At 46.3% G+C, this 26,948-nt stretch overlaps 1 protein-coding gene across 1 annotated transcript in view; it reads left to right on the top strand.

Moving 5' to 3' along the window:
• LOC143785118 (NEDD4-binding protein 1-like) overlaps positions 1 to 18,237 on the top strand; it is a 65,544-nt gene extending 47,307 nt beyond the window's left edge. Inside the window, exons 2-8 of the mRNA XM_077273794.1 lie at positions 2,954 to 3,030; positions 3,111 to 4,555; positions 14,816 to 14,946; positions 15,366 to 15,462; positions 16,092 to 16,199; positions 16,545 to 16,652; positions 18,020 to 18,237. Of these exons, the coding sequence (XP_077129909.1) occupies positions 2,954 to 3,030; positions 3,111 to 4,555; positions 14,816 to 14,946; positions 15,366 to 15,462; positions 16,092 to 16,199; positions 16,545 to 16,652; positions 18,020 to 18,140 (2,087 nt within the window). The 3' untranslated portion in view covers positions 18,141 to 18,237. The remainder of the gene's footprint in view (positions 1 to 2,953; positions 3,031 to 3,110; positions 4,556 to 14,815; positions 14,947 to 15,365; positions 15,463 to 16,091; positions 16,200 to 16,544; positions 16,653 to 18,019) is intronic.
• The last annotated feature ends 8,711 nt before the right edge of the window (positions 18,238 to 26,948 follow it).

The raw sequence follows: 26,948 nt of genomic DNA, 5'->3' as shown, positions 1-26,948 counted from the left end.
CGTTCTCTCCCACACCTGAAATCCGCTACCTCACGGTAACTCTCGACTCTGCCCTGTCCATCAAACCGCACGTCCAAACTCTTGCCACCTCCTGTCGCCTCCAACTCAAACATATTGCCAGAACCCGTCCCTTCCTCTGCCCTCAATCTACTAAAATGCTTGAGCATGCCCTTATCTCTCACCTCGACTACTGCAACATCCTCCTCTGCGGCCTCCCCGCTAACTCTCTTGCACCACTCCAGTCTGTCCTTAACTCTGTTGCCCGGCTAATCCACCTCTCTACTCCCGTTTCTCCCCTCTGCAAATTTCTCCACTGACTCCCAATTCCACAACGAATCCAGTTCAAACTACTAACACTGATCTACAAAGCCATCCACAACCTGTCCCCTCTTTATATCTCTGAACTAATCTCCCAATATCTTCCCTCACGTAATCTTCGATCCTCCCAAGACCTCCTACTCTCCTCCACACTTATTCATTCCTCACACAACCGCCTCCAAGATTTCTCCCCAATATCACCCATCTCTCGAATTCCACGCCTCAACACGTCCAATTATCCACCACCCTTGGATCCTTCAGACGGAACCTGAAAACCCATCTCTTCAGGAAAGCCTACAGCCTGCAATAACCATTCTGCCGCCTCACCACCACCCGAGCTGCTGCACCCCCGACCTTTTGTCTCTTCCCCATAGAATGTAAATCCGCAAGGAAATGAAATTTCAATTCATAGCTGTCAAACAAGTTTATTACAAGTCAAATAGTTAGAAATAAAAAAAAAAGAGAAATATATAAGTATGCATACATACAAATCAGTAATAAAGAGTTTTAGAAATTAAAACAATGAATTAAACATTAAAGACAGATTAATTACAAAAAAGAAAAACACATTTTGTACCAAAGTCCCCTGTGCTTTAGCTGCAAAAATTGTATTGTGGTGCTTAAAGGCAACCTGTCACCCCCAAAATCGAGGGCGAGCTAAGCCCACCAGCATCAGGGGCTTATCTCCAGCATTCTGTAATGCATGCTGTAATGCTGTAGATAAGCCCTCGATGTATCCTTAAAAATTAGAAAAAGAGGTTATATTATACTCACCCAGGGACAGTCCCAGTCCTGTCCGATGGGCATCGCGGGCCGGTCTGGCGCCTCCTATCTTCATCGGATGTTGTCCTCTTCGTGTCTTCACGCTGCGGCTCCAGCACAAAGTACTGCAGTGTGCAGGCCCCAGGCCTCTCTGACCTTTCCCGGCGCCTGCGCACCGCAGTGTGAAGACAAGAAGAGGAAGTCATCCTATCAAGATGGGAGGCCCAGGACCGGACCGCGACTTGGATCAGACCGCCCGCATGAGTATAATATAACCTCTTTTTCTCATCTTTTAGGATACATTGGAGGCTTAACTACAGCATTACAGAATTACGGCCGGCAGTCAGTCAGTGCGGGAAGCAGACGGCGAGGGACCTGACGGACACCGGAATGTGAGTATGTACTATTTGTTTTTTTTTACATTTACGATGGTAACCAGGGTAAACATCGGGTTACTAAGCGCGACCCTGCGCTTAGTAACCCGATGTTTACCCTGGTTACCCGGGGACCTCAGCACTGTTGGTCGCTGGAGAGCTGTCTGTGTGACAGCTCCCCAGCGACCACACAACGACTTACCAATGATCACGGCCAGGTCGTATCGCTGGTCGTGATCGTTGGTAAATCGTTTTGTGTAACGGTACCCTTAGAGGTGACTGGGGAGGAGGTGGCAGACTGAGAGGGGTCTGGGGAGGAGGTGGCAGACTGAGAGGGGTCTGGGGAGGAGGTGGCAGACTGAGAGGGGTCTGGGGAGGAGGTGGCAGACTGAGAGGGGTCTGGGGAGGAGGTGGCAGACTGAGAGGGGTCTGGGGAGGAGGTGGCAGACTGAGAGGGGTCTGGGGAGGAGGTGGCAGACTGAGAGGGGTCTGGGGAGGAGGTGGCAGACTGAGAGGGGTCTGGGGAGGAGGTGGCAGGCTGAGAAGGTTCTGGGGAGGTGGGAAGATGCATATAGCAGTGGTTTATGCCGCATTCCTTAGGCCGGGGTCACACTTGTGAGTGTGATGCGAGAAACTCGCACATCAATACACGGCACTGTCGACGCACTCAGGACCGGCGTGTGCGGCTGTATAGAAATACATGCAACCGCACGCTTCGGTCCCGAGTGCCGGTGGCAGTTCCGGGTATTGATGCGAGAGACTTGGCGCGAGTTTCTCGCATCACACTCGCAATTGTGACACTGGCCTTACTGAAGATGTGTATGATGAGCCTGCGTGTGCGTGGAGAGGGAACAGCTGTGGCTTACCACTTCTCGGGATGTATGGTGACAATCACGTACATGAGCTGGGACCCTACTGATTTGGTTTTGGTCTGCTGTTTCTGTAGTGATGGGATAATGTGGCCTTCGGGTCATGCTCAGAGTATAACGCACTACACACATTAGTGATAATACTGTAAATCAGTGCCGGACTCTGTGTGGTCCCATTGATTTATAAAATACCCTGAGGGTTGGGTAATAAGATGCCTTCTTCCCTTTGTCCTTCCCTGGTGCTGATTCCTGTAAAGGCTATAAACAAATGATGAATTAGTCATTAACCGGGACGTCGTGTGAGCCAAGATATGAAATGTGCCTGATAACGTGTGGAAATCCCAGTGAGGGCTATGAGGAAGTTTCTGCTATACAGGAAGTTGTTGTGGATTTCTGCGGTCGGACAGAGGGAAGTGTGTGGAGTCGGGTCACAGCGCAGGGAAACTCCACACCGTGCTCCATGATATACTGAGAAATGACGGAGAGTCCCGCCGATGCTCGCCTTATTCATTCATCCTTTTTTATTCTTCAAACTGATTTTTATAACTTATTTCTCACCAATATTATAATTGCATCTATGTAGAGCGCAGCAGCCGGTGACAGCCATTTCTACTGTTGTGCTCTGCATAGGTGCTGGCCGCCATTCATTGCTAATTGAAGCTGCTCCTTTCGTCTCGGATCGTTTTGACCTTGTGGGGTATAGAGAGGTGAGATTTTATACCTCCCCCTCACCGCACCACTGCCTTTACCTGAGGATCTTACTCTTCTTTTTTCTTTATTTTTGCAGGAATATATTGAAGGCCTTTGTGAACCTGAGATGGAGAGGAAGGAAAGCTACCCCAAGGAGATGCATTGTATATTTGCTGGGGCCCAGAGTTTGTTCCTGAACCATCTGATTATGGACACTTGCGCCCACATCACCATGTTGGAGATCGAACTCCTCGGTATTAAAGGAGGAACAGAGCCCGTGGTTATGGCCCAGAGTCACATCCAGCAGTTTGTAAGACTTTTTAAAAATAATGAAAGTTTACCCCAAAGCCGAGAACTGGAAGTGAAAAAGAGGTTTAAATGTTTTGTGGAGGCCAATGTAGATAAGTACACCATGGACTTATTGTCACTGCCCAGCGCCTTAAAGGAGGAGCTGCTGAACCTCACGTTGGAGGATCAATCTTGTGACGCCGATCAGGAGATTGCCGCAGTTATTACCAATGCTAAGACACGTAGTAGTCCGTGCGCAGAAACATCTAGAAAAAAACCTCGGGCCCCCGTAACGGAGTTGACCAGCCAGCTGGATTCTGTGTTTTCCAGTGTACCCGAGACAGCAGCTCATCCCGCACTCATGTCGCTCACCCAACAGGACAGATTGTCCACAAAGAGGCGATGCTCCGAGACTGAAGATCGATGTCTGAAGAAGCCGTTCTCCTTAGACTGCATCCAGAAAGACGGTCCCGTCTCAAGTGCCAGCGCCGCCACTACCAACTTGCCCATCATAGATCTGATGGCTGACTCTAGCGAAGACTCGTTGATCGACATGGACGAAGACGATCCCATAAGCTCCGAATCCGAGTACAAGATCCTTGTAAACTTTTTCAAGAACATGGGATATTCCAAGGAGGTGGTTGAGAAGGTTATCCGTGAGCTGGGGCAGTCCGAGGAGCTCTTAAAACTTCTTGATGAGATAAAAAAAGAAAGCAACAAGGTGCCGACGGCAAATATTGAGAGACGGCAAAATGCTAAAGACGGTAATGCATCTAAGCTGAGGCAGGAGGTGATGGAGGATCCGGTCAGGACACGCACAGCCGGCAATGAGGACTTGGGGAACGTCATGAAGAACAGCCAAACAGCTACTCAAAGACTTCAGACTCAAGTATCCGGAACGGAAGGTAGTTTACCAAAGAATTTTACTTTTGTTGCAAGAGGTGCCTCCAGCCCTCCAAAGAATAATATCATCGTAATCCCAGACACACCGGGACCTTCCAACGTCCTCCCATGGCCGCAGGTAACAAAACAGATTCCCATAAAATGCTTCAATTCTACCCATCCACTGAAACCTGTGCAGAGTGACGTGAAGCCCTCGGCATCTGTGAGACCAGAGAAGTACAACCCGCCGGTGACCGGGGTGCAGATATACCTCAACTCCATCAAGACCCCCTATAGGCTGGAGCTAAAAAATGAGCCGGGGAGAGTGGACCTGAAACACATAATCATCGATGGGAGCAACGTCGCTATCAGGTCAGTGCTTGTTACCAGACTGGTGGGTGAATTACAGTGCATGTCAGGAGCAGCGCTCATTATATTACTGTGCAGGAGCAGCGTTCGTTATATTATTGTGCAATGCAGGAGCAGTACTCATTATATTACTGTGCAATGCAGGAGCAGCGCTCGTTATATTACTGTGCAATGCAGGAGCAGCACTTGTTATATTCCTGTGCGGGGCTGGAGCAGCGCTCGTTATATTCCTGTGCGAGGCTGGAGCAGCGCTCGTTACATTCCTGTGCGAGGCTGGAGCAGCGCTCGTTATATTCCTGTGCGGGGCTGGAGCAGCGCTCGTTATATTCCTGTGCGGGGCTGGAGCAGCGCTCGTTATATTCCTGTGCGGGGCTGGAGCAGCGCTCGATATATTCCTGTGCGGGGCTGGAGCAGCGCTCGTTATATTCCTGTGCGGGTCTGGAGCAGCGCTCGATATATTCCTGTGCGGGGCTGGAGCAGCGCTCGTTATATTCCTGTGCGGGGCTGGAGCAGCGCTCGTTATATTCCTGTGCGGGGCTGGAGCAGCGCTCGTTATATTCCTGTGCGGGGCTGGAGCAGCGCTCGTTATATTCCTGTGCGGGGCTGGAGCAGCGCTCGTTATATTCCTGTGCGGGGCTGGAGCAGCGCTCGTTATATTCCTGTGCGGGGCTGGAGCAGCGCTCGTTGTATTCCTGTGCGGGGCTGTAGTGATAACTTGAACTGGGTGGTTGGGGGGGCATCTATCATTACATTTGCACCCAGGATTTTGTTTTTATTGTGACATATCTTTGTCTTAAATTTGGGCAGAAAATTTATCAGTGTTTTATGCGACTTATTACACCAATTTTTTTTAAGTATCTGCGCCAAAACTTAAAAATAACAAAAGCAACTTGGTAAGCTTTTAGCACGAAATACCCGTATTGTGTATCAGATGTAAGATGTCGCCTGATGTTGCAGCGGGTCTCTCTCGGGGCGCTGCTGGATGTCGCAGGACACCGCACTCAGGACACTGCCAGATGTATGCGATGCTTTCTCGGGGTCCCACCGGATGTCGCAGTGGGGCGCATTCAGGACACCACAGGATGTTGCAGCAGGGCACTCTCAGGATGTCACGGGATGTGGCAGCGGGGTACACTCAGGGCGGTGGCGGATTTGGCAGCAGGGCGCTCTTAGGGTATTTATTATTTGGCAGGGTAGTGAGCAGCAATTGCATTGTTTTATGGATGATCTCAATACCAACCCATTTAATATCAAACTAACATATAAGTATAGTAGGACCGAGGTGGACTTCCTAGATATTAAAATCTTGGTAGATGGACATCTGCAGTTGCAGACAGACGTATATCGGAAGCCCACCTCGGTCAATGCATTGCTGCATGCTAGCTCTAGCCACCCGAATGCCACCATTAGGGCCATCCCAGTTGGCCAATTTCTAAGGATCAGACGGATATGCTCCTCTGAGGAGACCTTCCGCAAACAGGCCAATGATCTTGGTGACCGCTTTAGAATGCGTGGATACAGCAATAGATGTATCAAGCAAGGTTTTGTTAGGGCAAAGAAGAGTAGTCGGGCTGCATTGCTACATTGTCAGAAAAAGGCTAAAAGTGATCAACAGCCAATAAGATTTATTTCTACCTTTAATGCCCAATGGTCTCAAATGCGAGAATGTCTTAATGTTTGTCACTTATCATGTTTTTTTGACAGTATGTTGTGGTAAAACGTAATGAGCTGTATTTATACATGTATTTATATATACGCTGTGCATCATGAATGTTGTCTAAAAAATGTTTCTTTCTTTTTTGTATATATACTTTTCAGTTTTCACAACTATTTCTGATGAAGGTCTGATTGTATAGACCGAAAACGTTTAAATATTGAGCTGGATGCACCGAATAAAAATTTATTTCTTAAATTTGCAAAAAACTCTCCAGAGTGCCAAGTATTTTCTACTTATGTTTGACGGGTTGGATACCTAACTTGGGCACCTCCAAGAAGCCCTGAGTGCCGTGGTTCATATCTCTACATGTTGTATCCTTACACGAGCACCTTGGACAATGTCTGAAACCTTCTCCTTCAACGCAGTAGAAGCGGTGGAAATTCTTTCTAAAGTAACCGCACCTAGCGACTTCCTCCAAATCCCAACTAAAGAAATCAAGAACCGCGACTTGGAACGTGAGTCCAGAAGAGCGGTTAATCTAGAGCTACACATTGTTACGATAGCTGAGTACCTTCGGGTCCAGAGGATCCCACGAGGCCTACGGGTCCCTCTACAACCAACCTTCTTCAGGGAGGATAAAGAGTACTGTGAAAAGTTTGAACATATCCTGAACAAATGCTCAGCAGACCTCATGACCTTAACTCTTTCTTATCTTCAACAAAACCTGGACACGGTGAATACCCAAATAAATGCCATCGAAACCCAATTAACCAGTACCATGCCCCGGGAGGAGTTCCAGGAGCTCAAGACGAAGAATCAGGAACAACTACGGCTACACAGATTGGAAGTAGAAAAAAGAAAGAGATCAAAGTTTCTACGAGATACCGAGGACTACCTACAGAACCGCGTCTATCAATGGCGGGATACTCGGCATTTCACCAGACGGCACAGCTCGATAAGCTCTTCTGGTTCCACCGACAGCAGGCCCGGGGCTTCAAACTCTGCTTCTTTTTTAGGGAACAATCGCGGCCGCCAAAGAGGAAGATGAGGCGGGGGGGCCAATGCAATCGGGGAACCCAGAAACCAGGTGGCGACACGCTCACAGGTAAGGACCTCCCCCTGGTAGTGAACATCTCGTCAAAAAGCTTGGACATACACCAATTGGCCGTCCTCCAGAAGGGTTTGTCCTTCTGCCCCATGTATAAATTTAATTCTTTCGAACTCAGCATGGACCTGCAACGGTTCTATCGGAACCTCCGCTTGCGCGTCCATTTCTCAGCCCAACCTCCAGTGTCGAATCCCGTCAGACAGGACAAATCTATTCTGGAACTCCACAACCTGGGGCTTCGGAACCATAGCCTCTATATGCCACCACGGTCCAATCCCCCAGTGGAAACTTTTGTTTCCCTTGTTGAGAGAGATATTCACACCCTTATTCGGCAAATGGACCAAGGGAGCTTCCGGTTCCAGACGAATCTCTCAGCTTCAGAAAGACTTTCACTGGAGCAACTCTCGTCCGATAAATTGTTAATCATTAAACCAGCAGACAAGGGTGGGGCGACGGTAGTGATGGACAGGACTGACTACCTGGACGAGGTATTTAGACAGTTGGGGGATACTAGGGTCTATAAAATATTACCACATAATCCAGTGAGCCAACTAGTACAGAAAATTGCACCCATTGTTGAGTTCCATTTCCAAGAAGGCACAATTGACAGTAAGATGAGGGATTTTCTCATCAAAAAGGAACCCATCACCCCCTTATTTTATGTGCTTCCCAAGATACATAAAAAATTAACCAAACCTCCTGGCCGGCCCATTGTCTCCCTTACAGACTCAGTCTTATCACCACTATCAATGGTACTGGAAAAAATTCTTACACCACTTGTAAAAACCACCCGGTCTTTCCTTCTGGACACCAATGAGTTTATTCTAGTCATCAAATCTCTGGGTCCCATATCTCCCTCTTCTTTCCTTATCACGTGGGATGTCAATAGCTTGTATACGTCCATCATCCATGAAAAAGGTCTAGCAGCTGCTGACAGATTACTGATCGAAAATAGGATTGACATTAAAATCCGACATTTTTGTGCCGATCTCCTGGGTTTGGTTCTCAAGGAGAACTACTTCATGTTTCAGGACGTTTTCTATGCCCAGCTACAAGGTACAGCAATGGGCGCGAATGTAGCGCCCCCGTACGCTATAGCGTACATGGCGGCCTTTGAGAGCGATTTCGTGTTCAATCACCCCCTGTTCACAGCCCACTGCAAAACCTGGCGTAGGTACATAGATGATATTTTTTGCATCTGGGATGGGCCCCTTGAGTCACTGATAACATTTGATCATCATATCAACAACATTTGGCCCGAGCTTGGCTTCTCCATGCAATATGATATGTCCAGGATTAATTTCCTGGATACCGTGATCTATAAAGATAGGGGGGGCCACTTGTCTATCGATCTGTATACTAAACCAACGGACCGCAATGGCCTCCTACACTTCACCAGCTGCCATCCACCCTCTATCAAAAATTCCATTCCCAAATCTCAATTCCATAGAGTTGATAGAATTGTCTCGGATGACAGTATTAAACAAACCAGACTCCTTGAGATGGAACAGAAGTTCACGGCTAGGGGATACCCTCGGGGGATCCTAACTGAGGCTAAACGGAACATATCCGTGAGCAAGCCCAAAGATAACCGCAAGAGAATCCCCTTCGTTTCCACATTCCATCCATTCTCGGGTCTTATACAGTCCACCATTAGGAGGCATTGGGGTATTCTGACTAGAAGTTACCCCCACATTCCAGAGTTTAAATCACCGTTCATGTCTTGTTTTAAGCGAGCCAGGAATCTCAAGGACAGGCTGGTCAGTGCAGACATTGGCTCTAGTACCACTGTCCCGAAACAGACCTTTCTACAGACCCAGAGACAAGGCACATTCCCGTGCTTAAATTGCCTGCAGTGTAGCAACGTCCAGAAGGGCCCTTCAGTCTCCCACCCCCAGACGGGCAAGGCCATCCCCATAAAAGGCTTTTTTACCTGTGAGTCCACACACGTGGTCTATGTCATCAAGTGCCCGTGCGGTCTGGCATACGTAGGGGAGACCACACAGATGGTGAGAGATCGAGTGGCCCAACATAAGTCCACGATTCGATGCAATAAAACACACCTTCCCCTTCCACACCATTTTTCTGAAAGAAACCATAACATCTCTCAACTCCGGTTCCAGGCCCTAGAACAGGTAGACATCCCTAGGAGAGGCCAAAACCGTACCAACATGCTTCTCAGGAGAGAAGCATACTGGATTCATACACTACAGACTCTTGAGCCAAAAGGGTTAAATAGGGACTACGACGTCTCAGCTTTTCTGTAACAGTGTTTATATGTGTAAGTAGTAACAGAGGTGACATTAGCAAGCTGTTGTAGCCTTATTGTTATATAGTGTCATTTTTTAACTGTATTGTTTCATCTTTATTTATTCATTTTTCTCTTCACAGAATCGTTAAATTGCACTCCCTGCACCGTGCACTTCACTGGGTATAGTATGCACTCCTTTTTGCCATTCATCATATAGAGCGTTAACTAATTCTCTATCATGCTGGTGTGACCATCTCACAGGAAACTATATTTGGGGTTGTTCCACCGCTACTGGGTGCGTTGCCCAGGGATTTTCCCCTTTCAGCACCCCCATATACATTCCCAGACTAGCAGCTCCTATGCCCCTTCCATTTACTGCGCAGGCGCTAGCTCTCCCAGCATCAGGCCTGACCGTTCCTCCAGCCTGGTTTCTGCGCAGGCGCAGCCCCCTCCGGTCACGTGGCCCCATGACGCGCTGGGTCAGCTGACTGGCTGCGGTGAGCACTTAAACCCGGAAGTGCCATCCTCCTTCAGCAGCCCTGGAGCGCGTCTATCCTCGTGGCACGGCGCCCTCAACACTGGCGGTCTCAGGTATAGCAGCGGTTCGCTTGGCACCACGATCTTCTCTACCCCTCCTCCATGTGGTAATTTACTACCATTGCTCTATTGTTTCCACAGCGCTTCTGTCCCTGCCAGTCTCTCGCCTCCCTCAGCGCGTTGTTCACTTATCGCCACCTGCAGTAAGGTATCGCATTATGTAACATGGCGTTTTTTGCTAGACTGGACATGTGAGCCTTAGCTCTGTAGTTTTCATGTACATCCCTGCTGTCATGCTGTGTCTCTTTAGACGCCCAGCGCTCCTGTTCCCCTGCTGTCTTCTGACCGTTGTGTGTATATCCACACACACATACTGTGGTCTCCAGGTACCTATATTTTAGTCCCTAAGAACCTTATTTTTGTCCATATAACTGCTTTTCTTCGGTACAGCTGCATGTCTCACAACCAGTAACCGGGGACCTGGATACTGAGTGGTCACACCATAGACTTCACTGGCATTATGACATAGCTCATGGGGCTCCTTGGCCCATCACCTAGCATCACGCCGAGTATCTCATGTATTCATGTTTCTGTTTCTCTTTATTTTAGGCAGCTCACTGTGCACTGTACCTGCACATCCCCGTTAGTCTGGGGCCACTCTATAACCTGTATCCTTGTGGAGCAATATATCCATCTGCTAAATGCCCCAGTCTCGCATGGTAATAGACTGTACTTACTCACCTCTCTGTGCATATATGTGTCCTTATCACGCTTTCTAGCTCTAGCATCTTCAGTATAAGACCTACGTCTCACATCTCTCCAGGCCGGATTCGCTCAGACCGCCACAGTTGCTGTTTGTCACTTATCATGTTTTTTTTGACAGTATGTTGTGGTAAAACGTAATGAGCTGTATTTATACATGTATTTATATATACGCTGTGCATCATGAATGTTGTCTAAAAAATGTTTCTTTCTTTTTTGTATATATACTTTTCAGTTTTCACAACTATTTCTGATGAAGGTCTGATTGTATAGACCGAAAACGTTTAAATATTGAGCTGGATGCACCGAATAAAAATGTATTTCTTAAATTTGCAAAAAACTCTCCAGAGTGCCAAGTATTTTCTACTTATGTCTTAATAGACATTGGAGTGTCCTACAATCTGATCCTGTCATCTCGGGTTTCTTGCCCAAGAATCCCTTAATGACAGCAAGGAGAAGCCAGAATTTGAGAGATATTCTGGTGCAAAGCCATTATGTTCCAACCAAGAAAAACTTTTTCAATACAGGTGGACCTCCGTGGGGTTGTTTTCCCTGTGGCGGCTGCCTGTCCTGTAAAAATATCCTGAGAACAACCACCTTTGCTACAGCTGATGGTACACGTAATTTTTCAATTAACCAACATATTACCTGTGCCACCACACAGGTGATTTATTATGCCACATGTGGTTGTAATAAAATCTATATCGGATTAACATCACGCCAATTACAAATTCGTACCCGAGAGCATGTACGAGACATTCTTGCATCAGCCAACGTTACTGACCTGACTTTGCTGAAGACAATACCTAAACACTATAAACAATTCCACCATAGCAACCCAAAATCGTTTATTGTCAGAGGTATCCAGCATATTCAGAGTGGGATACGTGGTGGGGACATTAAACGCATGTTAGCCCAAAAGGAATGTAAATGGATCACTACTTTGGGCACAATGTCCCCCCACGGATTAAATGAATCCCAGGGATTCGCTTCCTTTCTCTGAGCTGGTTCTGTACTGGGATTTATATTTTGCCTTTCTGTGTCTCTCTTTGCTGATTTTCCTGCCACTTGATGTTTTTAATTTGGTTTTTAAGTGTTTTTATTAATTGAGTTTCTTTTCTGCCTTTATAGTGCCTTTGTCCTATGCAGCATCTCTTATCTGGAGCAGATATGAATATCTGTGAATTTCGAGATATCTATGATATAAGTGAACCAACTACAGTCAATAACATTGTTTACAATGTATTTATATGCAGGGAGCAAATTTCACTGAAAAAATGAAGATTTTATCTCATGATCATCTTCACCTTTTGGACCCATGGCATGCTTATGCATTTCACGCGATGTTAGTGTGATATGTTTTGGAAATTGATCCTGGAATTAATTTTGGACTATCTTTAAATATGTAAATGGTGCTATAATATTCACAGACTATTTACTATGGTCATACTTTTATTATGTGCGATCGGTCTCCTATGTCTATATGATGGATATATTTCTAATCTGTCTCTTAATAATATTTGTGCTGCATATGTGTATTTGTCTAGCGTAACTTTATAGGAGCCACTATATATTTATATTTTTGAGTCACCTCTGTCTGCGCGTGCGCTCTGCTGCCCTGCGCTTTTTCCGTCTGCTCAGCTGTGTTCCTCTCTGCTTGCTGCGGTTGCGTGGTGACGGCCAGGCGCCGGCCGCCCCACGTGACTGTGTGTAGGTGGGGAGATCCATCTGTGCAGACGGGGAATGTGTGGGTCGGCTCTGCACGTGCGCGGCAGAGTTATTGTGACTGGCTCTGCTGCGATCACATGACCTCTGATGTTTGGTATATAGGGCGGAATTAGTTGTTAGCTTAGCCACGCCCCCTGAGGAAGGAACTAAAACACCGAAACGTGCGTTGGGGAGCTAGTGCCAGCACAGCTATCTGCAGCTATGATGGGTAACTTACTTTTTACTTCTTTGGCATAGTGTGTTCTATTATGTCACTATTTTATGCTACCAAGGGATGTTATATTATGCGGTATCATGCGATGGTGACTGATTCTCTATACATGGGTATTGTGTAACACTATTGGGGCAGCTACTGCTGCTGCTAAGCTAATCATTACTAGGAAATATACTCTTCTTTTTTGGCTGACAGTCAGTTATCCAGTATTAGCTCTATATATCCGTTTTGGCAGCATAGAAGTGATACACCACACATATGTATATATGCTATAAAACATCCTTTTGCTGTATTTATGCTGTGCTAGCACCTAGCTTGGATTTATCTGTGGAATTACCTCTAGTTATATACACTGGTATATGTGCTATTTTCTGCTTTGTGCTCTTTGGTTTTTATCTTTTATATGTGATGTACTATTGATAATAAAGCTTGTTTCATACTTTGTTATACTAGATCAGACTCCGTTTTCTCCTTATTTATATATGATCTTTTGAGTCGTTTGTTCTATATTCACAACATGCAATTTAGCATGTGTAAGCAAATGTTTGCTGGGTAACTTATGTACCTTTTTCAATATACATAAAAATGCGTTTGGGACTAATTTTGCAATTAATGCAGGAGCAGCACTTGTTATATTCCTGTGCGGGGCTGGAGCAGCGCTCGTTATATTCCTGTGCGAGGCTGGAGCAGCGCTCGTTACATTCCTGTGCGAGGCTGGAGCAGCGCTCGTTATATTCCTGTGCGAGGCTGGAGCAGCGCTCGTTATATTCCTGTGCGGGGCTGGAGCAGCGCTCGTTATATTCCTGTGCGGGGCTGGAGCAGCGCTCGTTATATTCCTGTGCGGGGCTGGAGCAGCGCTCGATATATTCCTGTGCGGGGCTGGAGCAGCGCTCGTTATATTCCTGTGCGGGGCTGGAGCAGCGCTCGATATATTCCTGTGCGGGGCTGGAGCAGCGCTCGTTATATTCCTGTGCGGGGCTGGAGCAGCGCTCGATATATTCCTGTGCGGGGCTGGAGCAGCGCTCGATATATTCCTGTGCGGGGCTGGAGCAGCGCTCGTTATATTCCTGTGCGGGGCTGGAGCAGCGCTCGTTATATTCCTGTGCGGGGCTGGAGCAGCGCTCGTTATATTCCTGTGCGGGGCTGGAGCAGTGCTCGTTATATTCCTGTGCGGGGCTGGAGCAGCGCTCGTTATATTCCTGTGCGGGGCTGTAGTGATAACTTGAACTGGGTGGTTGGGGGGGCATCTATCATTACATTTGCACCCAGGATTTTGTTTTTATTGTGACATATCTTTGTCTTAAATTTGGGCAGAAAATTTATCAGTGTTTTATGCGACTTATTACACCAATTTTTTTTAAGTATCTGAGCCAAAACTTAAAAATAACAAAAGCGACTTGGTAAGCTTTTAGCACGAAATACCCGTATTGTGTATCAGATGTAAGATGTCGCCTGATGTTGCAGCGGGTCTCTCTCGGGGCGCTGCTGGATGTCGCAGGACACCGCACTCAGGACACTGCCAGATGTATGCAATGCTTTCTCGGGGTCCCACCGGATGTCGCAGTGGGGCGCATTCAGGACACCACAGGATGTTGCAGCAGGGCACTCTCAGGATGTCACGGGATGTGGCAGCGGGGTACACTCAGGGCGGTGGCGGATTTGGCAGCAGGGCGCTCTTAGGGTGCAGCTGGATGTGGAAGCGGGGTGCTGTTGGGGTGCAGCCGGATGTGGAAGTGGGGCGCTCTTAGGGTGCAGCCGGAGGTGGCAGTGGGGCGCTCTTGGGGTGCAGCTGGGTGGGGGGGAGCTCTTGGGGTGCAGCCTGATGTGGAAGCTGGGAGCTCTTAGGGTGCTGACGGATGTGGGAGTGGGGCGCTCTTGGGGTGCAGCCGGATGTGGCAGCGGGGGCGCTTTTGGGGTGCAGCCGGATGTGGCAGTGGGGCGCTTTTGGGGTGTGGTAGCGGGGCGATTGTCTCACACTTTCTGATTATGGGGTCTACTTCTTGCAGTCACGGGTTACATAAGTTCTTTTCCTGTCGGGGAATCGCGATCGCCGTAGAATATTTCTGGAATAAAGGACACCGGAATATAACAGTGTTTGTTCCTCAGTGGAGGACGAAGCGAGACCCCAACATTACAGGTAACGGGCGCCGTCACATGTCACTGATGTGTGTGTAAGGTCTGTGAGCTCTTTCTTCATTACAGCCCCAGATGTGTACACCCGGTACACACTCCAGTGAGCGTGCATGTGTGGAAGGAAAGCAGAATAAGCTGTGCGAGACCCTCTGCACCCCTCCACCCCTACTTCCTTCCAGTGGTCTTCAGTACAAAGGTAGTGGGGGGTCCGTGGTCTGACATTTCGACCAATCACCCGATTGCAGTTCCTGGATGTAGATGGTGAACACAACAGCGCCATACACTGTGTAGTGGCTATTCTCAGGAACTGCAGCCCAGCCCATTACCTTCAATAGGTTGTCAGTATATATATCGTGGATGGCCCCTTTAATTGCAGCCATACTAACACATGACCATTGTGTTTCCTTTTCTACATTTCTACAGAGCAGCACTTCCTCCAGCAGCTGGAAGAGCTGGGAATCCTATCGTTCACCCCCTCAAGGACCGTGCTGGGCTCCCGAATCTGCTCTCACGATGACAGGTGTGTAGGTCTTCGCACGTATCTCTCCCCCCACCCCCATGGCATTGGCACGTATGTTTCCCCCCACACTCGTGGCGTTGGCACGTATCTCTCCCCCCACCCTCATGGCATCGGCACGTATCTCTCCCCCCACCCCCGTGGCGTCGGCACGTATGTTTCCTCCCACCCTCTTGGCATCAGCACGTATCTCTCCCCCCACCCTCTTGGCATCAGCACGTATCTCTCCCCCCACCCTCTTGGCGTCGGCACGTATCTCTCCCCCCACCCTCTTGGCGTCGGCACGTATCTCTCCCCCCACCCTCTTGGCGTCGGCACGTATCTCTCCCCCCACCCCCGTGGCGTCGGCACGTATCTCTCCTCCCACCCCCGTGGCGTCGGCACGTATCTCTCCTCCCACCCCCGTGGCGTCGGCACTTATCTCTCCCCCCACCCTCGTGGCATGGGCACGTATCTCTCCCCCCACCCTCATGGCGTCAGCACGTACCTCTCCCCCCATGGCGTCGTCTCGTTGCCCCGTACTAACTAATCATCCTCCTGCAGCCGTGCATTAGATATCCGCACGTTAGGGTCTCGGGTATGACGTGCGATGTTCGGCTCCGGGGTAAACTCTATTTCTTCTTGTCCTGCAGGTTCCTGCTGCACTTGGCTGAAAAGACGGGAGGAATCATAGTCACAAATGACAATCTCCGAGAGTTTGTGGTGGAATCTCTGGCATGGACCAAGATTATAAAGGAAAGGTCGGTGCTCCTTGTTCTCTGGGTGCGGAGATCCGAGGTTTTTTCATTTTAGTAATTGGTGGGATATTGATCGGATACGTCAGCGCTTACTGATCCTGAGAATGGATGTAGTGCCCCGCCGCCTCCGTGCTGCGGATCCTGCACAGTGTTACCTCTGCTGCAGTCAGGGTTATACCTCCTCTGCTCACTCTGCACCCAGAGGTGGGCGGGCAGAGGAGGCGGGTGGGCAGAGGATCCGAGCGTGATCAGCAGATATTGTACCCGGCCCTGTGCCGTTACCGGACGCTAGTGTCTCGGTGTGGACTCCGCAGATTTCTCAGTTTCGTGTTTTTTCTATCTCTTCAGATTATTACAGTTCACATTTGTTGGGGACATTTTCATGATCCCGGATGACCCACTGGGACGACATGGCCCGAAGCTGGATAATTTCCTCAGCAAGGAGTCTGAGCACAGGTGAGACGTCTCGCCGTGTCTCCACGTGTCCTTTTACCCTCCATTCGTAGGATGAGGAATTAAGGGGTAAACTTCCAAGACTCTCTATTTTGTGCCTTGATTTGATTTTTCAGGGTGATGCAGAGGCACAGACCTTATAATTACTGACGACCTCCAGTGCGGTTACTATACTGGGACCAGCAGACTGACACACCTGCCCATCAAAGCGCCCCTGGCCTCCTCTGTGTTTGTGTCTTGTTTATTAAAAATATTAAAAGCACATTAAAAGCTTTTCAGCCAAATAGGGCTTTTATTTATTTTTTTGGCTCTGGTTTATTTCTGGTCTCCAATCATCTCTGCGCTTTTTGCAGATGGCACTGTGCTCCAATGCGGATTTTGCTGCAGCCGATTCCTCCGTCATTTCCACTCTCGGCCTTAGGCTATGTTCACACTTTGCGGGTTTTGCCGCAGATCCGCAGCGGATTTGACACTGCGGATCCGCAGCAGTTTTCCATGCAGGGTACAGTACAATGTTACCCTATGGAAAACAAAACCTGCTGTGCCCACGCTGCGGATTTCCGCGGAAAAAGCCGCACGGCTTTTCTGCGGAAAAAAAGAAGGAGCATGTCACTTCTTGGTGCAGAATCGCAGCGATTCTGCACCCATAGAAATGCATTGATCCACTCACTTTCCGCATGGGGCTGTGCCCACGTTGCGGGAAGTTAAGCGGATAATGTGCCGATGGTACCCGGGGTGGAGGAGAGGAGACTCTCCTCCAGGCCCTGGGAACCATATTTTGGTGTAAAAAAAAAAGAAAATAAAAAATAATGCTATACTCACCTCTCAGCGCTGCCCGCGGCGTCCGGTCTCAGTTGCTGTGCTTGCAGGACCTGTGGTGACGTCGCGGTCACATGACCGTGGTGACGTCGCGGTCACATGACCGTGATGACGCCGCGGTCACATGACCGTGATGACGCCGTGGTCACATGACCGTGACGTCACGAAGTTCCTTGTCGGCACAGCCGCCTGCAGCACCGAGGAGATCGCGACGTCAGAGGGTGAGTATAGCCAATTTTTATTATTTTTTACATTACTATTGATGCTGCATATTGCTGCATATGCAGCATCAATAGTATAGGAGTAATCCCGCAGCGGAAACCGCGGAACAAACCGCGATAAATCTGCTGGGATAACCGCAGCGGTTTTGCACTGCAGATTTATCAATTCCGCTGCGGGATTAACCCGCAGAGCAGGCCGCAAAGTGTGAACGTGGCCTTACAGTCTCCGCACTCTTAGGATTTAGGGCAGAATCGGGATGGGGTGTATATGTTTCCTTATTTCTATATGTTGTACTGACACGACTTGTTTGTTCTCTCTCCTTTCCCCAGAGTTTACCCTCTCACTCCTCGCCCATCGGACAGCGGAGTGTTTTTTCCCAGCAATGACATCTCCGTTTCTGGGAAGACCCCTATAATTTGTAATGATTTATACAGTATTATTTACTTGTGATGACCCAATTTCTTATGTATCCTTTGAATACTATGACATTCTTTCTTTCACGACCTGCCAAAAAAAGTTAAACATACTACAATTCTCTGCACATGGGGTAAGAGACATAGCTTATCAGAAGAACTATGCAAAATTCTTAATTGGAGGTATTTGCCAATATTATTATTCTTACGCCTACTACATAATAGGATATGATCTTGGAGATGGGATTACCCTTTTAACCCCTTTGCCCCCAAGGGTGGTTTGCACGTTAATGACAGGGCAAATTTTTACAATTCTGACCACTGTCCCTTTATGAGGTTATAACTTTGGAACGCTTCAACAGATCCCAGTGATTCTGACACTGTTTTCTCATGACATATTGTACTTCATGACAGTGATAACATTTCTTTGATATTACCTGTGTTTATTTGTGAAAAAAAAACGGAAATTTGGCGAAAATTTTGCAATTTTCCATCTTAGAATTTTTATGCAATAAAATCAGAGATATGTCACACAATATACTTAATAAGTAACATTTCCCACATGTCTACTTTACATCAGCACAATTTTGGAACCAAAATTTTTTTTTGTTAAGGAGTTATAAGGGTTAAAAGTTGACCAGCAATTTCTAATTTTTACAACACCATTTTTTTTTAGGGACCACATCTCATTTGAAGTCATTTTGAGGGGTCTATATGATAGAAAATAACCAAGTGTGACACCATTCTAAAAACTGCACCCCTCAAGGTGCTCAAAACCACATTCAAGAAGTTTATTAACCCTTCAGGTGTTTCACAGGAATTTTTGGAATGTTTAAATAAAAATGAACATTTAACTTTTTTTCACAAAAAATTTATTTCAGCTCCTATTTGTTTTATTTTACCAAGGGTAACAGGAGAAAATGGACCACAAAAGTTGTTTTACAATTTGTCCTGAGTACGCCGATACCCCATATGTGGGGGTAAACCACTGTTTGGGCGCATGGTAGAGCTCGGAAGCGAAGGAGCGCCATTTGACTTTTCAATGCAAAATTGACTGGAATTGAGATGGGACGCCATGTGTTATGATACGTTGACCTTTGAGCCGCATGAAACTTTCTCTGGAGTAGGTGGAAACTATACTGACCGCAGATCCTGAACTAACACCGCAACTAGAAGTAGCCGTGGGGTGTGCCTAACAAACCCTAGACACCTCGACACAGCCGGAGGACTAAATACCCCTATAGATGGAAATAGGAATACTACCTTGCCTCAGAGCAGAACCCCAAATATAGGCAGCCCCCACGAATATTGACTGTGAGTAGGAGAAGAAAAGACACACGCAGGCAGAAAACAAGATTTAGCAAAAGAGGCCACTCTAGCTAAATAGGAAAGGATAGGACAGAATACTAAGCGGTCAGTATTAAAACCCTTCCAAAAATATCCACAGCAGATAATACAAAAAGTTCCACAATCTAACTAAAGACATGGAATGTATATCTGCCACTCCAGAGAATCCAACAAGACTGAGAAAATACTGACACAATCTAAGCTGGACAAGAAAACACAAAAGAATAGCACTGAATCATGAAGCACACAGCATGTGTGCCACAGAAAAAAAAAACAGACACTTATCTTTGCTGATTTGGCAGAAAGGCAGGAGGAACCAGGCAGAGGTCCAACACCTCCCAACAACAATTGACAACTGGCAAGGACTAATGGATCCTGCACACCTAAATACCCCAGTCAGAACTGCAATCAGCAGAAACACCTGACCAGGACTGCAACTCAGGGACAACTGCATTACCACCTACCACCACCGGAGGGAACCCAAAAGCAGAATTCACAACAGCCATGTTGCGTTTGGAGAGCCCCTGATGTACCTAAACATTGAAACCCCCCACAAATGACACCATTTTGGAAAGTAGACCCCCTAAGGAACTTATCTAGATGTGTGGTGAGCACTTTGACCCATTAAGTGATTCACAGAAGTTTATAATGCAGAGCCGTAAAAATAAAAAATCATATTTTTTCACAAAAATGATATTTTCTCCCCCGATTTTTTATTTTCCCAAGGGTAAGAGAAGAAATTGGACCCCAAAAGTTGTTGTACAATTTGTCCTGAGTACGCTGTTACCCCATATGTGGGGGTAAACCACTGTTTAGGCGCATGGGAGAGCTCAGAAGGGAAGGAGCGCCGTTTGACTATTCAATGCAAAATTGACAGGAATAGAGATGGGACGCCATGTTGTGTTTGGAGAGCCACTGATGTGCCTAAACATTGAAACCCCCCACAAGTGACACCATTTTGGAAAGTAGACCCCCTAAGGAACTCATCTAGATGTGTTGTGAGAGCTTTGAACCCCAAGTGTTTCACTACAGTTCATAACGCAGAGCCATGAAAATAAAAATTATTTTTTTTTTCCACAAAAATTATATTTTAGCCCCAAGTTTTGTATTTTTCCAAGGGTAACAGTTGAAATTAGATGGCAAAAGTTGTTGTCCAATTTGTCCTGAGTATGCTGATACCCCATGTGTGGGGGGGGAACCACCGTTTGAGCACATGGCAGAGCTCGGAAGGGAAGGAGCGTCATTTGGAATGCAGACTTAGATGGATTGGTCTGCAGGCATCACATTGCATTTGCAGAGCCCCTAATGTACCTAAACAGTAGAAACCCCCCACAAGTGACCCCATATTGGAAACTAGACCCCCCAAGGAACTTATCTAGATGTGTTGTGAGAACTTTGAACCCCCAAAGTGTTTCACTACAGTTTATAACGCAGAGCCGTGAAAATAAAAAATCTTTTTTTTTCCACAAAAATTATTTTTTAGCCCCCAGTTTTGTATTTTCCCAAGGGTAACAGGAGAAATTGGACCCCAAAAGTTGTTTGGGCGCACGGGAGAGCTCGGAAGGGAAGGAGCACTGTTTTACTTTTTCAACGCAGAATTGGCTGGAATTGAGATTGGATGCCATGTTGCATTTGGAGAGCCCCTGATGTGCCTAAACAGTGAAAAAACCCCAATTATAACGGAAACCCTAATCCAAACACATCCCTAACCCTAATCCCAACTGTAACCCTAACCACACCCCTAACCCTGACACACCCCTAACCCTAATCCCAACCCTATTCCCAACCGTAAATGTAATCCAAACTCTAACCCTAACTTTAGCCCCAACCCTAACCCTAACTTTAGCCCCAACCCTAACTGTAGCCTTAACCCTAGCCCCAACCCTAACCCTAGCCCTAACCTTAGCCCTAACCCTAGCCCTATTCCTAGCCCTAACCCTAGCCCTAACCCTAATGGGAAAATGGAAATAAATACATTTGTTTAATTTTTCAATTTTTCACTAACTAAGGGGGTGATGAAGGGGGGTTTGATTTACTTTAATAGCGGGTTTTTTAGCCGATTTTTATGATTGGCAGCCGTCACACACTGAAAGACGCTTTTTATTGCAAAAAATATTTTTTGCGTTACCACATTTTGAAAGCTATAATTTTTCCATATTTTGGTCCACAGAGTCATGTCAGGTCTTGTTTTTTGCGGGACGAGTTGACGTTTTTATTGGTAACATTTTCGGGCACGTGAAATTTTTTTATCGCTTTTTATTCCGATTTTTGTGAGGCAGAATGACCAAAAACCAGCTATTCATGAATTTCTTTTGGGGGAGGCGTTTATACCGTTCCGCAATTGGTAAAATTGATAAAACAGTTTTATTCTTCGGGTCAGTACGATTACAGCGATACCTCATTTATATCATTTTTTTATGTTTTGGCGCTTTTATACGATAAAAACTATTTTATAGAAAAAAAAAATATTTTTGCATCGCTTTATTCTGAGGACTATAACTTTTTTATTTTGTTCTTTGATGATGCTGTATGGCATCTCCTTTTTTGCGGGACAAGATGACGTTTTCAGTGGTACCATGGATATTTATATCCGTCTTTTTGATCGCGTGTTGTTCCACTTTTTATTTGGTGGTATGATTATAAAGCGTTGTTTTTTGCCTCGTTTTTTTTTTTTTTTTTTTACGGTGTTAACTGAAGGGGTTAACTAGTGGGACAGTTTTATAGGTCGGGTCACTACGGACGCGGCGATACTAAATATGTGTACTTTTATTTTTTTTTTTTATTTAGATAAAGAAATGTATTTATAGGAACAATATATTTTATTTTTTTTGCATTTTTTGGGGGAATTTTTATTTTTTTTTTACACGTGAAAATTTTTTTTTTTTACACTATAACATTGCCCCGGGGGGGCATGATGTTATAGTGTAAGATCACCGATCTGACACTTTGCTGTGCACTGTGTCAGATTGGCGATCTGAAGTGCACAGATCCTGGAGGCTTCCCGGCGCCTGCTCTGAGCAGGCGCTGTGAAGCCACCTCCCTGCAGGACCCGGATGCCACAGCCATCTTGGATCCGGGCCTGCCGCAGGGAGGAGGAGGTAAGAGACCCTCGGAGCAACGTGATCACATCGCGTTGCTCCGGGGGTCTCAGGGAAGCACGCAGGGAGCCCCCTCCCTGCGCGATGCTTCCCTATACCGTCGGAACACTGCGATCATGTTTGATCGCAGTGTGCCGGGGGTTAATGTGCTGGAGGCGGTCCTTGACCGCTCCTGGCACATAGTGCCAGATGTCAGCTGCGATAGTCAGCTGACACCCGGCCGATCGCATATGACGTACTATCCCGTCAGTGGTCATACGGGCCCACCCCACCTCGACGGGATAGTACGTCCAATGCCAGAAAGGGGTTAAGGGTTTGTAACCTACCTTTCCAAGAGATCACAGCTGGATAGAGTTGGTAAGGAGGGTGTTCTTGAATATAAATATAATGCCTCGCGAAAGTATTCACCCCCCTGGAACTTTTCAACCTTTTCCCACATATCACGCTTCAAACATAAAGATACCAAATGAAAATTTTTGGTGAAGAAGTGGAACACAATTGTGAAGTTGAACGAAATTTATTGTTTATTTTAAATTTTTGTGGAAATTCAAAAACTGAAAAGTGGGGGTGCAATATTTTCCGGCCCCTTTAACTTAATACTTTGTTGCGCCATCTTTTACTGCGAATACAGCTGGAAGCCGCTTGGGGTATGTCTCTATCAGTTTTGTACATCGAGAGACTGAAATTCTTGCCCATTCCTCCTTGGCAAACAGCTCGAGCTCAGTGAGGTTTGATGGAGATCGTTTGTGAACAGCAGTTTTCAGCTCTTTTCACAGATTCTCGATTGGATTGAGGTCTGGACTTGACTTGGCCATTCTAACACCTGGATACGTTTATTTGTAAACCTTTCAATTGTAGATTTTGCTTTATGTTTGGGATCATTGTCTTGTTGGAAGACAAATCTCCGTCCCAGTCTCAGGCCTTTGCAGACTCCAACAGGTTTTCTACAAGAATGGTCCTGTATTTGGCTCCATCCATCTTCCCATGAATTTTAACCATCTTCCCTGTCCCTGCTGAAGAAAAGCAGGCCCAAACCATGATGCTGCCACCACCATGTTTGACAGTGGGGATGGTGTGTTCAGGGTGATGAGCTGTGTTGCCTTTACGCCAAACATATTGTTTGGCATTGTTACCAAAAAGTTAGATTTTGGTTTCATCTGACCAGAGCACCTTCTTCCACATGTTTGGTGTGTCTCCCAGGTAGCTTGTTGCAAAATTTAAACAACACTTTTTATGGATATCTTTGAGAAATGGCTTTCTTCTTGCCACTCTTCTATAAAGGCCAGATTTATGCAGTGTACGACTGATTTTTGTCCTATGGACAGACTGTCCCACCTCAGCTGTAGATCTCTGCAGTTCATCCAGAGTGATCATAGGCCTCTTGGCTGCATCTCTGATCAGTCTTCTCCTTGTTTGAGATGAAAGTTTAGAGGGACGGCCGGGTCTTGGTAGATTTGCAGAGGTATGATACTCCTTCCATTTCAATATGATCGCTTGCACATTGCTCCTTGGGATGCTTAAAGTTTTGGAAATCATTTTGTATCCAAATCCGGCTTTAAACTTCTCCACAACAGTATCACGGACCTGACTGTTGTGTTCCTTTGTCTTCATGATGCTCTCTGTGCTTCAAACAGAACCCTGAGACTATCACAGAGCAGGTGCATTTATACGGAGACTTGATTACACACAGGTGGATTATTTTTTCTTCATTAGGCATTAAGGACAACATTGGATCATTCAGAGATCCACAATGAACTTCTGGAGTGAGTTTGCTGCACTGAAAGTAAAAGGGGCCGAATAATATTGCACGCCCCACTTTTCAGTTTTTGAATTTCCACAAAAAATTAAAATTACCATTAAATTTCGTTCAACTTCACAATTGTGTTTCACTTATTGTTGATTCTGCACCAAAAATTTACATTTGGTATCTTTATGTTTGAAGCATGATATGTGGGAAAAGGTTGAAAAGTTCCAGGGGGCCGAATATTTTCGCAAGGCACTGTAGTTAGAAACTGTAGAGAAACAGAGCACCAGTCCACATGGTGGTACCCTTATATAAAATACAATAGTTCCAGGTAATACACTCACCTAACCTCCACCAGAAAACTGGACAAGAAGAGGCTGTTTAAGGCTGCACTACTGAAATAAAGATCCTCGATCCAGAGACATAAAAAGTGTTTTTTATTCCATGACTGGCATCTTTATCAAGTGTAAAAAACATCAAAAGGGAAAATACTGAAACGCGTCATGGAATAAAAAATGCTTATTATGTCTCTGGATCAAGGATCTTTATGTACTCAGCCTTTGTCTGTAAACGGTCTATTCTTCTCATTGAATAGATATAAGCATTTTTTAATTTTTTTAAGTAAAAATAAGAACTATAGCTCCTCTTGGTCAAGAGCTGCATCTAATATTGCTGCACCAATCACTGATTGAGAAAGGCACTTTTTCTGGAAACAAAATGCAGAACCTTTAACAAAACAGTACTGATAAAATAACCTGAAATAACTCTCAGGATTTGTACAAAAAAAACCCAAAAAGTAGAATTTTTCTTACAATGTTTTCACCACACAATACCAAAGGCCTCTTTAATATAATGGAAACTCAATCAAATATGTTCTTTAGGTCACGTCCTTAAACAAATACAAAGAAATCAAATTAAACTGATGAGTAATCTCCCAGCTCCAGCTCAAGAAGGAGACACAATTACTTGGGTATTGATCCAGTTCAAAAATAGACCCAGGATTGCCATAGTACATTAGATTATCTATCAATTTTGGACTTTAATTCGATGATTGTCTGTTTTGCTAACTTGTTACACTCTGAATCAGAAGTAAATATCTGGTTGTGAATTCTTTATGGATTCAAGTTTTCATATTGTGAATGAATCTTGAATGAGTATAATAGTATTCCTCACTGTTCAACATGTAGTGCAGCGGTAGCACCGTATGCAGACATGAGACAGGGACCCACAAAGTTCAAACATAAAACGTCTTTAATGTGTTTCCTCACAGCATTAAAAGGGCCCACTTCACACAAGTGCATATAACTTCAGTGCGTAATTAGTGTCCATTTCACCATTTGCAATCACATATTATACTGCTTCCTTCATTTGTACAGACACTACACATGCCAGTCCTCCTCTGACTACTTCCCGTGGTTGTATGCGCACCATATCAAAGTCTCTATTCACACAGCATTACATGTCACAGGCACTACACACACCAGTCCTCCTCTGACTAGTTCCCATGGGTGTATGCGTGCCATATCAAAGTCTTTATTCACACAGCATTACATGTTGCAGGCACTACACACGCCAGTCCTCCTCTGACTACTTCCCGTGGGTGTATGCGTGCCATATCAAAGTCTCTATTCACACAGCATTACATGTCACAGGCACTACACACGCCAGTCCTCCTCTGACTAGTTCCCATGGGTGTATGCACGCCATATCAAAGTCTCTTTTCACACAGCATTACATGCCGCAGGCACTACACACGCCAGTCCTCTGATTATATCCCGTGGGTGTATGCGCGCCATATCAAAGTCTCTATTCACACAGCATTACATGTCGCAGGCACTACACATGCCAGTCCTCTTCTGACTACTTCCCGTGGGTGTATGCGCGCCGTATCAAAGTCTCTATTCACACAGCATTACATGTCGCAGGCACTACACACGCCAGTCCTCCTCTGACTACTTAGCGTGGGTGTATGTGCGCCATATCAAAGTCTCTATTCACACAGCATTACATGTCACAGGCACTACACACGCCAGTCCTCCTCTGACTAGTTCCCGTGGGTGTATGCACACCATATCAAAGTCTCTATTCACACAGCATTACATGCCGCAGACACTACACACGCCAGTCCTCCTCTGTCTATATCCTGTGGGTGTATGCGCGCCATATCAAAGTCTCTATTCACACAGCATTACATGTCGCAGGCACTACACATGCCAGTCCTCCTCTGACTACTTCCCGTGGGTGTATGCGCGCCATATCAAAGTCTCTATTCACACAGCATTACATGTCGCAGGCACTACACACGCCAGTCCTCCTCTGACTAGTTCCCGTGGGTGTATGCACGCCATATCAAAGTCTCTATTCACACAGCATTACATGTCGCAGGCACTACACACGCCAGTCCTCCTCTGACTACTTCCCGTGGGTGTATGCGCGCCATATCAAATTCTCTATTCACACAGCATTACATGTCGCAGGCACTACACATGCCAGTCCTCCTCTGACTAGTTCCCGTGGGTGTCCTGCACTGCTGTATCACAGTCCCTACTCACAGCCGTACACAGACCTTGACATCCTGTCTGCAGCCATGACACATGCCAGTCCTCCTTTGATCAGTTCCTGCGGATCACAGCACCCGTCTATACGCTGTGGGTGC

Source organism: Ranitomeya variabilis, chromosome 7 (genome assembly GCF_051348905.1).
Source record: "Ranitomeya variabilis isolate aRanVar5 chromosome 7, aRanVar5.hap1, whole genome shotgun sequence".
Classification (NCBI taxonomy): domain Eukaryota; kingdom Metazoa; phylum Chordata; class Amphibia; order Anura; family Dendrobatidae; genus Ranitomeya; species Ranitomeya variabilis.
The sequence above is the reverse complement of the archived record's forward strand: the minus strand, read 5'-3'. Positions and strand labels throughout refer to the sequence as shown.